General features: G+C 48.1%; 1 protein-coding gene across 1 annotated transcript in view; it reads left to right on the top strand.

Moving 5' to 3' along the window:
• LOC144153160 (aminopeptidase N-like) overlaps positions 1–9,726 on the top strand; it is a 70,785-nt gene extending 61,059 nt beyond the window's left edge. Inside the window, exons 15-21 of the mRNA XM_077684811.1 lie at positions 543–690; positions 2,503–2,582; positions 2,667–2,780; positions 3,578–3,754; positions 4,608–4,760; positions 7,912–7,990; positions 9,532–9,726. Coding sequence (XP_077540937.1) covers positions 543–690; positions 2,503–2,582; positions 2,667–2,780; positions 3,578–3,754; positions 4,608–4,760; positions 7,912–7,990; positions 9,532–9,720 — 940 coding nt within the window. The 3' untranslated portion in view covers positions 9,721–9,726. The remainder of the gene's footprint in view (positions 1–542; positions 691–2,502; positions 2,583–2,666; positions 2,781–3,577; positions 3,755–4,607; positions 4,761–7,911; positions 7,991–9,531) is intronic.
• Positions 9,727–17,315: the final 7,589 nt, after the last annotated feature.

The following is a 17,315-nucleotide window of genomic DNA, read 5'->3' as shown; positions in this document are numbered from 1 at the left end:
CGTAAGGGCGGCGTCGTAACTGGATAAAAAGCTGCCAGCTGCCCTCACACAAAGCTCCCATTATCCTCCGAGATGGGGTGTTACGGCTGCCGACACTACATTATATCCTGCTTCGTGCAATGGACGCTCATGAATGTCCCCATATTTTGTATACCGGGAGAGATGCTAAAGTAAAATTTATTAAAAGTGGACCGCGGCAGACTCCATGGACCATCAAGATTCAAAAACCTGATTATCTTTAGGTGACTCACTTGATCTATGGCCTGCCAAACAACCAACCGTCCTTTTCACAGAAAGGCGCGATGAGTAGATTTACTCTGCAAATACAAAGTTACGGTAAAAGGAATAGTGAAATTAGAAGCTGGATCTACCAAGCTCGTCATTTATACACGCGTTTCTTAGTCTCTACCTTCGATTTGTCTAATAGGAACATGGCCTCGTCAGTGCATAACTTCAGAGGTTTTGCAAATTCATCAAAGGTGACGAAATGTTCTTGCCAGAGGGCCACTTCAGCCATTCACGAAGTGCGCCTGAACTTGCAGTTCTGGAGACCTGAGCTACTCCGTGGCGATGGACATCCTAGACTACGTGCGACGTGAGACTGCGTACGCGCCGCTCAAGTCGTCTCTCAACACGGTGGACGAGCTCGACACGCGCCTTCGCGCCACCGACTTCTATGCCAAGTGGCAGGTACGCGCTTGAACTCTCTCAGATGCCGGCAACCAATGCGTATACAGCAGACTTGTGCACGTTAGAGAAGAACTGTAACCGATTGCTTTACAATTACCTCCTCAAAAAAGTAACAAAAAAGACCCTAAAGCAGTGGTCCTCAACCACGAGTATGCGGGGGATCCCTTGTGGACTTGCTAAAGTGCTGGGGGACGCCACCTGTAATTATGTAGACCCCACCATATTGAAAAAAAAACTCCCACCTCCCCTCGCGGGAACCCCTGTGTAGATGCGACGCATAGGGGGTCACGTTGCAGCGTTGGACAGCGGAGGAACGGCGCTGGAACGATGGAGCGGAGCCGCGCAGGCACCGTGTTTTATAGCGCGCATAACGGTGAGGGGACGCGCCGGCGCCAGTGGCAGTGCGTCTGCCGCGGCTATGCCGCAACACAATCCAACACAATCCACTTTAATCCAATCCAATCCAAGCCAAGCCAAGCCAAGCCAAGCCAAGCCAAGCCAATCGAATGCAATCGAATGCCCCTCGCGAGAGTGTGTTCGCTATCGGAGAGAAGAGGGGGTGAGCGGCGGAGAGGAAGCTGACGCGGCGAGGAGAATGGGGGAGGGGTGGACGCCGACAACAACGACGACGACGCCGACGCCGACGCCCGATGCAGGGACGAGGCGGCTGAATGAGATGCCTTCGCATCCAAAAAACATTTTGCTCTTGTAGCTAAAGTCGCTTATATACCTATTTATATGTTTACGTCCGTCGAATCCTCGATTTCATATGCGGGCCCTTTGGCGTGTCTCGCTGTTTACCACGACTGCTGTGTTGCGGGAGGAGCCGACTTTAAAACGCGTCTTACGAGAAAAATTCAAGCGTACGTAGCTGCTGCTTTGCTTTGCTGCCAGGCTTGGTTTGGCTTGGAAGATTGGCAGAGAGGGAGAGAGGTTTCGATAAAAGAAAAAAATAAAAGCATTGAACGTTTTGCCAGGAGTTTAGTGTCTCTGGCACATCTAACACGTCTTGCAAAAAAAAGGAGGCTAGAAATATTTAATGGGTTATGTTAATCGACTACACGGAAAAAGTAATTGGATTGCAAAGAGCGTTAATGCCTAAAGGAAGTAACAGAATCTTTAAAGAGCCGCAATAAAATTGTAAAATGTGATTTTTCACAACTATTTCATTAATTGTAATGCGTTACGTACAAGGCCGATATGCAGTAACCGTAGGTGAAAAGTGAATACTAGAAATATGTGAACATACAGGCGCACACTTCAGCATCTTCCACACATAACAACAAAGCTCCTCTCATAGTAACAAAGCATTTTAGCTGATGACAATAAGCAGAACTAGAAAGGTAGTTTTATTGCCACAAACGACTGCATTCATAATACTACAAATACCTTTCTACATTTCCGCTGCCGAAGTTATTCTATGGAGTCCTCTTTGTTAAAAGAGTGTACTAAAGGGCTTGTCAGTACATTTCAGCGTTTAAAAACAGCGCAGAATACGTGACTAAGCAAGGGACATAGGACACAGCCACGCGGGGACAAAAATGTTGTTGTCATATTAACAAATCTCTTTATATTACTTTTTATTTCGCTTTTCTTCCCTTCTTCTTCTTTTCCCTTCACGTTTCATGTAAATTTTTCTACCCAATATAAAATCCGCACAGGTGTTCGTCGTCTGTTCCTTCCTTAGTCCCGTCTTCTGCGCTGTTTTTAAGCGCTAAAGCTTTGTCAATACTCTTCTTAATAATGACAGGAAATTACGAGTGGTTTTTATGCGTAGCCTACTTGCCTTTGTGTTTATTCATTCACAATCAGGCGTACATGAAGAACCAACTGCAAGTTCACTACGATCGCCTTCACTGGGAAGACGACACGAATGAAAGCATGCCCCAGAAGTAAGCTTGCACGCATATTTTCGATGCTCGAACCCCGCGATGCGGTGATTTGATCTCTGAAGAGAGTGCAACTAACTCCCGCAGGTTGATCAGGAAGGACGTTGTTTTCTGGGCCTGCCAGTTTAACTACCAGCCGTGCTTAGACAATTGTGTGCGGACGTTCCAGGATTTCATGAACAATTCGCAAAGCCTTAAAAGGTAAGTGGCCATGAAGTGTTTTCTTTTTATGCTGTCGTTGAAAGCGTGCATTGCAATGATAACTTTATCGGAAAAGAAGTTTTCACGATTCCCAGAAATAAGTTTGTTCAGACATCTCGCAGATAAGTAAAAGGTCCTTCTTCAATGCGCTTCCGTGCTAAAGGACCAGATTAGGGAACTTTAGGTTTGTTCTTCTCAACGCTGCTAATAATGTTCGCTCTTGGACGGTGCTAATAACGCAACATGCTCGAACAGTAATCTACAGATATGAGTGCCTGGCTCTGATTATCAGTCAGAGAATCTAAAATAGCGGCAACGAAATGCTAGCCGTGGGCTCTGGTTAGCTCCCTGAACCCCAACAAGCACTAACCTTGAAGTAAATTCTAGCACATACAATGTTAAGCGTGTATAAGGAATGTAACGTAAAAATATCTTAAAACAACAGAAAAGACAACAAATGCTACATTACGATGTTACATACGGGCACTATTATCTATCCTTGCTTACAGTAGAGCTGTATTTCACGAAAAAAATAAGCTGTAATTGTAATCACCGCTAAAACAATATGAAGCAACGTTTAAAACATTGATCCAACTGTTCGCGACTATATCGTATGCACATTTTGTTATACGATTAGGGAAACGCTATGGTAGAGAAGATATCGCGTGCAAATGAACAGTTGTCGGCATCCCTGAATGTTTCCTAAATACGTCCGTTACTGAGATTCTATTCATCGACTGTGCGGTTGCCTTTCGCGTTAACTTTGTGCAACTAAAATGGAAATGCCGTATGCGCAGGTCACTTCAGCGGGATCTCACCGGAACCCTGGTGACGTTGTGTCATGGCATCCGGCTGGGGGACAACACGGACTGGCGCTTTCTTGTGGACCACATCCGGGATGCCAGTAACAGCGAACAGGCTAACGTCATTGTTAGCGCCCACGGGTGCACTAAAGAGACCAACAACCTTCGGAAGTATGCCGTCCACCGGATTCGATCGTGTTGCCCGTCATTCGTCACGCGTAAATAGGCAGACTCGATAAAGCCGTATATGCAACGAATAGCGGAGAAGAAATGCCCGGAATCATCAAGATGACAAAGGTTATGTCCATTAGAATCCGTCTTCTACACAAAGCAGGCATGACTTCACTGAACTTAAAACAGAAATTATGCCGTCGTGCTAACATCGTGTCACGTCTAGATGGAATTACTGCGTGCAAATAACCCATATCCGAAACTCACTAAAATGACAAGAGGTTAATCCTTTGGAATCAGGCGTCCAGATAAAACAGGCATGGCTACTTCACTGACTTCAAAACTGAAATTGGGCCTTCGTGGTAACATCGTGTCAGTCCTGGAAGGCATTTCCACCCGGAAGCACAACATAAGGAAGTGCAGGTTCATGACTCCATGGAACGAGTGCTAACAGCTGTTTAAAGACCAAGTCTTAAAGTCGAGAGAACAAAACACATTAAAAGCCCTATTAGCGCGTGCGGCAGTAAAAAGGTGAGGAGAGTGGTAGTTTGGCTTGTTGGTGATGCATAATTGTAGACGCAGCGTGAGAATAGTCACAGATTGTATTCGTCCCTCCTCTTTATGCAATACGTCTACGAGCAGAAAGGTGTCCCGAGAGCTTTAACTGTTCCCTTTGTGTGCTTATGAAATTGCCTTTTCGATCTTCGTTACTGAGATGCTCATACCATCGAGTGTTACTGGCTAACAAAGACCAAAGTGATACTATGGCTGCGCATTTGAGTTAGCGTGCTTAAAATGCCTGGCACCGCTTTTTTGATCATTGCGTCTTTGAGTCGGATGTTCCCGGTCGCAGGCTGCTGTCGTTCTCCATGCGCAACATGACAGCCATCAACAAGAACATGGGCGATGATATCGGGTACTTCTTCGAGCGCGCCGCCTATTCGAACAAGGGAAGCGACATCACCCTGCAGTTCTTCATGGACAACTGGAAAACTTTGCTCGACAAGTAAGACACGCGCGGCTGCTGCTTCTGCTGCTTCTGCAGTGGTTTGTTATTTCGCGCTTGAAACTAATGACACATGTGAATAAAACGTGTTGGACTGCGCAAAGTATAAGACGTAAGACGGGGCATGTCTTATTTAGTGCCGCAGTTCATGGCTGGTTTGGTAGCTTTACAATTCACCGGTTAGCCCGAGTGTATTGCATATATTTGTAATTGCCTATAATTATTTGCCTGCGTTAATTGTATCAGGCCTGGCGTTTTTTTTTTTTTTCGTCAGCTTGATATTTTTTTAGGCTTTTACTTCTCACAACAGCGATTCTTGCGAAAAACAGGCGAATTTGTCCGGTTGCTTTTTCTTCCCAGTGTCATTTGCAGTGCCAAGCGCTTCATTGGTGCAAACAGCAGTTTTTGACACCATGGCGCACCTCACCGATGCGTAAAATTGGTGTTAGCTTACTCGAAATTATTTTTGCCAAAGCAGGCTGTCTTTATTGAGATAGTTTTACTCAATATATAAAACTAGGATATGTAAGGTGGTCACACAGGTCGGACGTAGAATATCACTTTTTTTTTGCTTAGCGTACCGCCTGTCAGCGAAGACATCGTCATTCCTCAAACGCATCTGAAGGAGATTCGGAACTTTGTAAGGTAAAAAAAAGAATAGCAAATCATGGCAGACTCTATAGAGCAGAGCTGTTATAAGCTAACTCACCCCCTTTTTTTGTCGGCGTCCGTAAGACGAGAAAAGCCGCTCCCGTAATCTTCACTTCAGCACACCCTCTCCCTTTCTCCGCCGGTTTGCCTCCGGTGCTACATATTAGATGCCACCGCATCTCATTCACCCGCCTTGTCCCTGCATCCGGCGTCGTCGGCGTCCGCCCCTCCCTCATTCTCCTCGCCGCGCCAGCTGCGCTCTCCGCCGCTCACCCCCTCTCCTCTCCGATAGCGAACAAACTCTCGCGAGGGGCATTGGATTGGATTCGATTGGATTGGCTTGGCTTGGATTGGATTAAAGTGGATTAAAGTGGATTGTGTTGGATTGTGTTGCGTCATAGCCGCGGCAGACGCAATGGCGCCGGCGCGTCCCCTCACCGTTATGCTTGCAATAAAACGCGGCGCCTGCGCCGCTCCGCTCCATCGTTCCAGCGCCGTTCCTCCGCTGTCCAACGTTGCAACGTGAACCCCCTATGCGTCGCATCTACACAGGGGTTCCCGCGAGAGGAGGTGGTAGTTTTTTGTAGCGTGAGCTACACTGGCCGAGGTTGAGCAGTTTCGCATGGCTCCTGGAGAGCCGTGCTGCGCATGCGCGAGGAGCAGTGACGTCACAAGGCGCACAGAACGTTGTTCGCTGCCCGGTGTCTCTCACACACCTCACGCGCCCAGCGTCTTCGCCGACCTCCGTTCCGCACGTGGCGGCCCGGTTCACGATGATCATGCGAGGGGTGGCCGGGTGTAGAACTGATGGCTCGTGCGCCGCAGCAACACCGGTGTGCGCCTGTGAAACCATCTTAGCCCTGGAGCGATTGGTGACGCTGCGCCGAGGCCGCTTGATAAATATACATGTCACATAACGCGTATACCGTGTGTGTGTGTCATTGAAGGAGCAGTAAGCATGATAATCAAGCTAATCCTAGACAACCAGGAAAGCTAAGAATAACCAGCTGAACCTTAGCTCACGCTACGTATATCTTGGCATAGCCGGGTTAAGCTACTGCTACTATTTTTCTGATACAAAATGGCGTATACTGCCCTAGGAAGACTGTTTTTTGGCGATGCATTTGCGCTCAGAAGTGAAGCCAACATTAAGAAGGTCGGTGTAAGCTTGTTCTTTATAAGCTGGCTTTCTCACATTCTGCGTTGCGCAGTGAAGCCTACTCACGATACTGCTGAACGCTTCCCCGGCACCAGGGCACGCGGTTTCAGCGGGAATTTGTGGTCAACCACTAACGCACAAACAGCTCCGCTGGTTATCGAAATTCAAAGACTGGAACGGCACTGAATATTTTATTCCGAGATGCGGCTTGCGTTTGGTTTTAAAGCAAAGCTTTCTACCTTTACCAGCCAACGATGCCTTCGTGGCGTGCGCGACAAGGAACTCCGAACACGGATGGGAAGGGCGAGGGCGGTTTTCACTCCCTGAACACAGTGTCGATGGCGCGGCGATAGGACGCTATTACCGAGCGTTGCCCGCGCGCAGCTCCCTGCTCGCACCTGCGGGCGCGTTGTAGGCACGGCTTTCTCGTCTGCTTTAGCGACGGTGGTTTTTGACCTGTTCTGGCGTGGTTCGCGTCCATCGCGGCCTTCCTTCGCATGGCTTGATTAACATGTTCGACAGCACCTCCCGGGAAACCCGGACTCGAAGGAATTCAGTGGTCGTACGGCAAACATACGTTAAGGATTGGTTTGCAGAGTGCGAAAACAAAATGTAGGGACAACATAACAGACATGTGGCCGCTAGAGAAACGCGACCTTTTGCGCACTGCTTGCCACGAATGGGACCGTTTTCTAAATTGGTGAATACTAATTCGGTTGTGCTTTAAGAGGTATTACAAAAGGCGAAAGGAGCAACTGGTACTCATAAATAGCGATTATAAACGTTCCCTCAGCTTTCTCGCAATTCCAAACTTACCAAAGTAACTAGTTTAAATTGGTATATATAGGAATCCCTAAGCTCACATGCCGAGTTGTTTGGATCTCTGCGCTTGTATCGCCCGGTTGTGTTGCCCCTAGCTAGCACATCAGAATGGCTAGGTTCCGCTGTCTCACCCTTCGAAAGACGCTGCTCTCCGTTTTCTGCCGACGCACGGCCGGGCTACAGCGGCGGCGTAGGCCGCCGCTCTAGACGGGCGGTGGCCGACGCTCCTGCGTTCGGGACGCCGCCCCCGCGAATTCCAGGTAACGGCTGGAAGAATCTCTGGTTTCTTTCTTTGTAGAGCCACGTGTGTGAATTCGAGTGCGTCGCATGAGCAATTGTTGTGGGCGTTGTTTAAAGCTTTGCTTTCCAACCACCTTCACAGCGTGAATTTGAGCCAATTTTTTTTCTTTTATGTTTCCAGAAATCAATCGCTGAGTTAGGGTATAATTTATACAGATATCTTTATTAACATGCGGGCATAATGTTTGCTTGATGACTTGTTCTCCTTTTTATTATTAGGTACGGGAAGAGTCCGTCTCTAAGGGACACCATATGGTTTGCAATTCAAGGAATCCGGAAAAGTGAAGATATCAAACGGGTACGTTAAACTGGTGATTTGTTTATCACGTCTTAAACCCCGAAAACAACTCTCGCGAGACTGCTAAGAGTGCAGAGATGAAGCGCCACCCTGGCATGGATCTTCTCATGCTTCTTCGGGCCATGCAGTATCCGTAAAACTATTAGGTTAACGGTAAAGAGCGTTTCCCAGCTCATGAACGCTTGACCGGAGCCCGCAACAATTGGTTGTTCGGAAACGACATAGCACCGAGTGGGTTATTGATCAAGACCAAGTTGGCGGATGAAGCGATACACGCTGCAGCTTTAACTCCCGGTAAATTCGTCTCTTTGTCGCTCCTGCTGCCTTCAGGCTATTTTTCAGTGGTGGGAAGGGAATTTAAGTTACATCACATGTGGGTCATTCGACTGTAGGAAAAGTTCAGGTATTGTTTAGTGCTAATGTATAACGACGTGCTAATGCAAACCGTAATAGGTATAGAGATGCCTGCCTTGAAGTACCTGGCTACCTTCTATGTGGTACGTATTGTGTGGGGCGTAAATATGCGGTAATTAGAGATAAGCTCAATGCACTTCTCTGCCTGGCGCACGCTAGTAGGCCTACCTTTAAGTGTAGTGTTTTCCTTCACACTCCTCCTACGTGATAAACTGACAGCAACATGGCTCCGTTTCTAACTTTCGTATTTATTCAAGGTTGGGGCTAACCGCGCACAAGAAACAGGCACAGAAAAGTCCAAGCAAGAGAACCATGGTGTAAAATATCAGCGTTATTATTTCTGTACCATACTTTTATGCCCCCCTCCTCTACTCTTTTTTCCGTTACTTTATGGCTCTTTCCTTCGGAAATACGCATGACGACCTATAGACACTCCGTTCAGCTGTTCTTTAGCTTAAATTGACCGTACTCTTTTCTTATAAATAAGACCGTGCATTTGACTCTTGGGGGAGGTACATAGCACTGTTAGCGTTCAGGCGTCTCTCCACTTTTCTAGGAAGGGATGGCAAATTTTAATATTCATGTTCTTGTGTACACTGGTTTCCAGACTTCATATGCTCCGAACACGGCACATTTGGATGCTAAGCCCATGACGCATTTCCGCAAAATGCTTTTTTTTTTTTTTGCTTTCCATTTGCTCGGGTTGTCTGCACAGCAAAACCCGCCGTGCTCTCGTTTTGCTTATGCACGTTAAGACCTTCAGTAAAACACATTCCTGAGCAAGATGGTGCTTACTTGTTCCCAAAAATTAAAGCGAGCTAAATTCACAACGGCACAGAGGAAGCATGACGGGGCAAGATATTTTATTTTTAGAACTCCTGACACCTGTCGGCCGTAAAGGCTTGCACGACTATCTTCACTTCCGGTCCCTCAGATGGAGCAGTGATAAAGAAAGAGTTTTGCCACAGCAGCCAGTGAAGGCGGTACCTTAATTTGGTCAAATCAAAAGAAACGTTGTTCAGGAAGCTTAACGGGATTCTTCAGTCATCAGGCGTATGTCCTTGCTGCAGGGAATAATATAATGGAGGGAATAATAGAGTCCACATTGCGGCGTACGTGCTGTGCAGATGGAGCACTTCTTCGCAGACAACGTCCAGAGCAAGAAAGCGCCGAAGAAGCTCACGCGCACCTTTCAGACAGCGCTGGACCTCGCTAGGTCCAACATCAACTGGGTTCTAAAGAACGGCCACGTCATCGAGAAGTGGCTGGACTCCAAACTTGCCAAATCCGACATGCCCAGTGTCGCCGCTGCGTGACGGACCGGCGGCTCACGTTGATGCCGCGTGTGGCGTGCCCAAGCGGCTGCGGTTGTATGGACAACGATCATCCGAAAAGAATCAACAGATAAAATTGAACTTAAAATTGTACTTGTATTGAAGAGAAACACTTGTTCGATTCATTCAGATCGTGGTGTCTAAGACGCCGAAGCTGCACCTGTGCTAGGGGTCGCGCCATAGTGGGAGGCTAGGATTAAGAGGAGTCAGGAAGAGAAAATACAAGTTTGTTTTATTCGAAATAATATGTGTTTTATAGTGCCCCCAGCGCTTTTCCGGATACAAACGATGTTTCATTCACTGAGACATTAATCAATTTATGTTAAAATTCTGACTTTCTCGCTAAATCGCGTGTTTTCGTGGTGTGCAATGACATCACAGAAACCGCCCGCTCTGCAGCCTAGGATGCCTTGATTCACGCACCCGCCGTACAGGGTGGAGACACGTATACGCTGGCGCCGCCATTTTGGGTCGGTCGCTCGCCGCCGAAGCAAGTCATTATGTCAAAAACGCGCTAAAGTTTTGCCGCAACCCTGTTTACTGGCGTTGTACAAATCATTTTATCTGTTTCGCGTTGCTGGGCCTCATGGGAATCGAAAAGAACAGCGCGTTGAGCACGTTGACCCAATTGCAGCGGCACGGGACCGTTCAAAGGGTGTCTCCACCCTGTACGGCGGCGCTGGCATCCTGGTACTCTACTGAAGCCGACTGCGGACGGTCGTTTGTTTACATTACTGAACCTAGATGGCGCCACCATACCGTGGCAAGCCGTTTTCTGCCTTTGGCCTGTTTTTGTTCTGGGAGAAAATAATCGTTTCGTGAAACATAGTGCTCGCTCGACAAATATGGTCACGTAAGACACCGTTGCTTGCGTCAATCGGCGAGTGTCGTCTGAGAAAACGCCAAAGCACCGCAGTGCTGTGCAGCTAAACCAAGCATATTGCGCGCAGTGCCAACTGCACTACACACCAGTACTTCTATGTTTACGTGTGCTTTCATAACTTCCACTGCTTGTCCTACCATTCTTATTGCTTTAAAAAGAACGTGCCCTAAATTTAAGCACAAATAACTCGTTCTGCAAACTTATAAGCTCAGCCTAATTTGCGTTTGCTTTTGCCGGCCTCCGCCAATCGCAGACCAGGCTGGTATGATATCATAGGTTCTGTTGCGGGAAATGAGCGAGTGGGTCGCATGGCCGTTCCTTTTTTGTTTTCATAATTATACAGGTTATTTGAGCGAAGTTTACGTTAAAACTGGTGTCAGTATGATTCTAACGAGGCCGTCTTTTGAATGAATCAAACTTGTTTTGTCTTCATGGCTCCTTTAATTTATACCACCTGGGGATCTTCAGCATGCGCCGAAATCCCGACACGCGGGCGTTCTAGCAACTCGCCTCCATTTGAAATGCAGCCACCGCGGCCGGGGGGTCGAACCCGCGTCCTTGGGCCCACCAGCACCACTCACTGGGCCACAGCGGCATGTGGAAACACTTATTTTCAAACGTGGGGAAGCGGCAGAAATATGAGTATTCATTCCCCTGAGCCAAAATTGTTTTTTTTTGTTTCTTTCGTTTTTTCTTTTGAGCGAAGTTCTTGGTTTTTGTGCGTGTGAGAGGAGAGGCACGGCCAGCCTGGTGAAACCCTGCCAAAGAACGCAGGAAACGTTAGCTTTTCGACATGAATCAGCTTGATGTTCGACGGAACCAATCGTCTACGTAGAGGCAAAAGCCGGGCTGAATTCATGCAGTACCGTCACAATGCCTGTAGCAGAAAAAAATGCTTTGTATGCGTGTAGAGGGAGCGGGCGCCTTTTTCGGGCCGTATAAAGTTCCATCAGGTTCTACAGTCACTACACCCAGACGAGGGCTGAAACACCTGATTCGAAAGCGTGGCTTTTCGGATGATGCGCCAAACAGTACCAGTCAGAGACTTGCAAGCTACGAAACCTGCAAGCTACCTACGTTTGCATAGGCTGATACTGAATAAGATCAGCTTTCCTTGTAATCACAACAATGAGCTTAATGCATAGCTGTTGACAGAGCGCAGATGCACGCAGTAGGGACCATTACTGCGGCTTGCCTAATCCCTTGCGCCGAGAGCAGTGATGGTGATAGTGACAGTGACTTTAAATGCGAAAGCATTAATATGTTATGCCGAAAATATAGCGTGTCCGGATCACAGACGCCACACAAAATAGCCGATGGCTCAAAAACTGAAAAGTTAATTGAGTTGAAAGTAAATTTGGACAAATTTTAGTCTGGGTGGGATTCAACCCAGCGACCACCGGTATACGCGACTGGCACGCATACCCCAAGTTACCCCAGTTCCGCGAAGCTATCGTACGAAGGTGAACCTAGTGGAAGCGTTGTGGCATTCGAAACTAGCAATTGAACGAGTAGCTAGGTATGTTAACCCTACATTTCCTGTTTGTTTAGCGATATCCATGCGGGTATGTGTCAAGTCATAATTAATAAAAGGGACTTTTTTGTATTTGAGACTCTGGCATGCTGCAGTTGCCAGTTATCCAACTCACTTAACCAGACCTTTGAAATAAAGTTCTCTCTCTCTCTCTCTCTCACTCGCTCTCTTGCTCACTCGCGGCTTTCGTAGGTTGCGGCGGCCTGTCACCAACACACCAAACCAGACAAAGTTATCTATTCCTCTTTCGTAGCTTTTGTTCTTTTTTTTTTTGTCATTTGGCGCGAGTTACTTCTGCTTTTTTTATGCTCCACTAAGTTTACGCTTTTTTCAACGCTTCCGTTTTTTTTTTCTTACAGCACGAGGAACGCAAATTCTGCATTTTGCGTTTCCAATTCAGAGTTCTGCGACAAATTTTTGAGAGGTGGCTTATTAGCCCGCCAAAGCTCCCGATTCCTGGCCAATCCCCCAATTCGGTATGCATCACGAAGAAAGGAACAACATAATTCGCAGCACACAGTTGCAGCACATTGAGCTGCTACTGTGAACACCCAGGTAGAAATCCCATCGGATCACACCTGTGTTTTAACCCTGTAATGCCTACATGTTGCCGCAACAAAAAGAAAATTATTTTTAAATGCAGAGCATTTCTTTAACTCACAATGTCACCCGTCCGTTGGCGATCGGTGTCCGCAGCCAGACAGCACGTGCGCCCCTCCCCCGCTCCTCCTCGCTCTCAACAACAGGTGCGGGCGCGCATGCGCGTGCTCCGGCGCTGAAAGAGGCGTTGCAGCAGCAGGTGCTACCTCCTCTCCCTCTACTGCGCGCGCTAAGGCAGCGGCGAAGCGTCAGCGTCGAGCGGCCGATCCCGAGCGTCGAGAACGAGAGGCCGCCGCCAGTCGTCAGCGTGTCGAGCTGCGGATCCATCGAATCGAGAGCGAGACACGGCTTCGAAACGTCAGCGGCGAGCGGCGGACCCCGCGTTACGAGAACGAGATGCCGCGGTCGGCCTTGTTGACGTAGTCCACGACGTACGCCGCGCACGCGTAGTGGTCGGGGATGATCTGCAGGTCCATGTTGGAGTCGAGAACCCTTCCGATCCACGCGTTGAACGCGTTCACGCGCTTCTCGGCGAGGGTCCTCGCGTGAAGCACGCACGGACGCGACGCGCCAGCCCGCAGAATCTCCGAGTACTCCTCCGCGCTCAGCAGCCAGGTCAAGAGAGGTAAAATAGTTGTCAGCCGACACTTTGTAGCCTTTGTGTTCTGGAAGGGCCTGGCAAATCTTCAGGGTTACGTCGCCACCGAGAATTTGTGACGTTGCTTTGCTTGTCCTTTGTAGACGTCGAACTGGTATAAAAATACAGACGAACCAGTACGTGCCCAAAGCTTGATGCCCCAAAGGTTCGGTTTTGCAGTCAAGTATTGCTTGATGGGGCATCGCCCTGCAAACGAAACGATTATTTCGTCGACGCTGTTGAGTTCCTCGGGTTGTACAGTAAAGAAGTTCTCTTGAAGTAAATTCAACCATGGGCGGATTTTCCAAACTTTGTCAAGCTTGACTTCATCACTGGCGTTACTATTGTCTGTAAAATGCAGGAGACGCATGATTTTTTCGAACCTGTTACGAGGAATTATGTCAGCAATGGGGGCAAAGCGGGTTTCATTCTCCCAATAACTTCGAACGCTGGGCATCTGTATCAGCCCCATCAACAGGTACACACCTATAAATTGGTCAATCTCACTCTCTGTCACATTTAGAGACGCTCATGTTGTTTGGACGCTGTACAGGTTCGTTTCCTGAACTAGAGTTTTTTATCATGGATGGGCTTATGAAACGCCTGAAATAAGACAGAAAAGATCCAACCTCTGTAGGATGTCTATATGAGTCAGTATATGTTGGTAGGGAACAATCCATCAGGCACTTCTTCCAATGACCCCTATCAACAGATCCTGTGCCGCAGTGTGAGCTGCTGACACCGTCTTCGTCCTCTTCAGACAGCTGTTCGCTCTCGTCTGCACCAAGCGTCTGGGCAGTGTTGGGAACATATTCGTCGCTGTCATCACTCAGGTCCCCGTAGTCACTGTGATCGCCCGTTGGCATGGAGCACACGATGTTCCGGACACTCGGAGCTGCAAAAATTAAAAAAAAAGAAGTACTCATACTTCTATCCATACGAAACAAATATTCGTAGCATATGTGATACGGCCGGCGAGAGGTGCCACGAATGCCCACAGTATCACATTTGATACGCTGAAAAACGTGTTCCCACTACAACAATTGTAAGTAGAGAAACCAAGCGAAAGCAACTCCACAGTATCTGCAGATGTTCTCGTAGGCAAGGGAAGCGAAAGAACAATCTTTTTACCTTTGTTTTTCGAAGAACGGCCGTAACAAGTTCGGCCGTGTCGCTTGAGATGGGCGCCGCCATCTTCAAAGTTGTGATGTAGCCCTCTGACGGGCAAACACCGCACCAGTCAAATGCGAAAACCTCCGTGATGTTTACTGCAATCGGTCTGTTACGGTTTTGCCGCGAAAAATTAAAAAACCCAGCGTAGCGTGCAGGAGCATACACGTTAATGATTTTAAAGCGGGCACTATAAAGAGGCTGACTTGATTCAGCCACCCGGCCAAAGTAAAACGGATGCTGCGCAATAGCCTTATATACTCACAGCGAAATCTAAACGTCCGAGTCCGGTGTCAGTGTTCATACTTGTCAACATTGTTTAACAGGAACAGGAAATTCCGCAAATATAAGGCAGAAAATCAATACATCAGGGCTATTTGCAGTGTTCCTTTATTAAAAATTCACGGATGCTTGTTTTTTGCGATAGCAAATAAATTACAACTACAGAAAATCGCCGCCTGCTGTTGCCCGCACTACCTGGTGGCATTAAAAAAAAAATAAATGGCAACAGCAACGAAAGGTTCTACTAGATAGGTTCCACGTTCCGCTTGGAACACTCGTGGAGTAGGGCAACGTGGTTCTAAAAACGCTGTAGTAGGGTGCCTCGATTCACGTGCGTCTCCGATATACGGCAGCGCTGGCATCGATGAACCCGACTTGGAGCAGTGGAACGCGGTAAATTTAATTTGACTTGAGCAAACCTCTAGCGTGTTATCTCGGGAGGAACGAGACGGGAGAGGAACAACATGGGGTGAGCAGGAACGAGAGGGGAGGCATCTACTTGGCAGGGGCGCCAGTCGATTATCGTCTTTCGTCGACATTTGCAACCAAAGGAGCAGATACGCGGCCAATTTTGTAGCGTAAGCTACACTGGCCGAGGTTGTGCAGTTTCGCGCGTGCCGTGAAGGGCCGTTCTGCACAAGTGCGAGGGACATTGGAATGGATTGGCTTGGCTTGAATTGGATTGGATTGGATTAAAGTGGATTGTGTTGGATTGTGTTGCGTCATAGGCGCGGCAGACGCACTGGCCCCGGCGCGTGCCCAGGTATGCGCCTCAATTGCGCAGTAGCCAAGCCTGACGCTGCACCGGAACCGCTTGATAGCCGTTTCGCGTGGCTCGTGAAGAGCCGTGCTGAGCATGCGCGAGGAGCAATGACTGGACTGGACTGGACTGGACTGGATTGCCGAACCTTAGCTCACGCTACGTGTATCCTGGCATAGCAGAGCTAAGCCACTACTAATTTTTTATGTACTCTTTATAGACCTTATGCAAAAACTGGCACCCTCTTGCGGGAACCGCGTGCGCTTCCGCCATGTTGGGGGATTCCCGGATCTCGGGATACCGCTGTATACATGATAGCCCGGGGTTAGCGACGCGCACGTCGGCATTTATCGTTTTCCAAGATGCCCAAATACTGCCGTGTAACTTGCTGTGCTCAAAGATGAACGCGGACGACCACGGAAATAGCGTACATACACATCTTTTTTTATTATTATTTCTCAACGAAAGCGTGGCTCGAGCCCTGCGTGAAGTCGCTTGCGGGTGTCGACTTCCCTTCGCGCAGTAATATTATAGCTAGATCGCATGCATAGTCAGGAAACGAATAATATGTGCAGGACTAAAAAGGTCCCAAAGAGAGCTGTTTTCTAGCCCTGTATTTGCCGAGGAGCACTTCTCCCTGCTGGTAGTTAAGGCGCACTGCATCGGTCAGCTCGTACTTTATTGTGCGGGTAGAGTTTTGAGTCTGCCGTTCGTGCTTTGCGCGCCCGCATTTTCTTATTATTCTGGACGTTCGGTAGGCTTTTACGGAAATACGACGCATCCTTTTGTTTGCCAAACGTTACAGGAAATAAGGGATCCGCGAGAGTTGCAACCTTCACGTAGCGCCATGAGTATCGCAAGTAACGTACATAGTAACCCGTGTATCGGTCATTTATACCGCTCGTCGCCTGCTGCTCGACCGTAGCATTTTTTCCCAAGATAAAATTTTTCAAGCGGAATATTCTAAGCGGTATAGTTGTTAGCCAGTTTTGTTGTCCGCGGCGCAAGCAAAGAACGCTCAGCGGTCGTCGCGAGGCACGCGCTAACGAGCGCTCGGCATTTTCTCGCGCTTTAAAGGAGCCATGAAGAGAAAACAAAAGTTTGTTTTATTCGAAAGATTAGGTGTTTCATAGTGCCCTAAGCGCTTTCCCGGAAGCAAATGATGCTTTATTCACTGAGAAATAAGGCAATTTAAGCCAAAATTTTAAATTTCCCGCTAAATTGCACATTTCGTGACGTGAACAATGGCGTCATACGAGCCGGTCCATGAAACAGATACTTAGTATGTCGACTCCATATAGCACCTACACGCGGGAATCAAACAGGAACCGGAACTCGTGCCGAAACCGAGACAGCGGCCATAAAAATACTAGTAAAACCTAGTGCACACGCAGCCCTAGTCATGGATTCGCCTGATCAGGAGAACAAAACTCTCGCCGAGAAGCTCGGGCTTGCATTTAACAACCTCACACCATTCGAACGCTCATGCTTCTAAGTGCACGAGCGACAGGAGTTGTGGGATACGCGGATGGACCGGAAAGCGACCATTCCGCGATAGCCACAACAGACGAACGCCCAGCCGTCGGCACCGCTGCCTTGTCAGCCACGTCGCGACGGACGAATACAGACTGGTACGTATGTGCTGTAGTTTTATTCCGGTTAATAATAGTTCAATTTCAGTAGCAGTATCGCTTATGCCAGTTGGCCGGTG

The sequence above is a fragment of the Haemaphysalis longicornis genome, unplaced genomic scaffold, assembly GCF_048455015.1.
Source record: "Haemaphysalis longicornis isolate Haplotype H1 unplaced genomic scaffold, Haemaphysalis longicornis Haplotype H1 scaffold_9, whole genome shotgun sequence".
NCBI classification, from domain to species: domain Eukaryota; kingdom Metazoa; phylum Arthropoda; class Arachnida; order Ixodida; family Ixodidae; genus Haemaphysalis; species Haemaphysalis longicornis.
The sequence above is the reverse complement of the archived record's forward strand: the minus strand, read 5'-3'. Positions and strand labels throughout refer to the sequence as shown.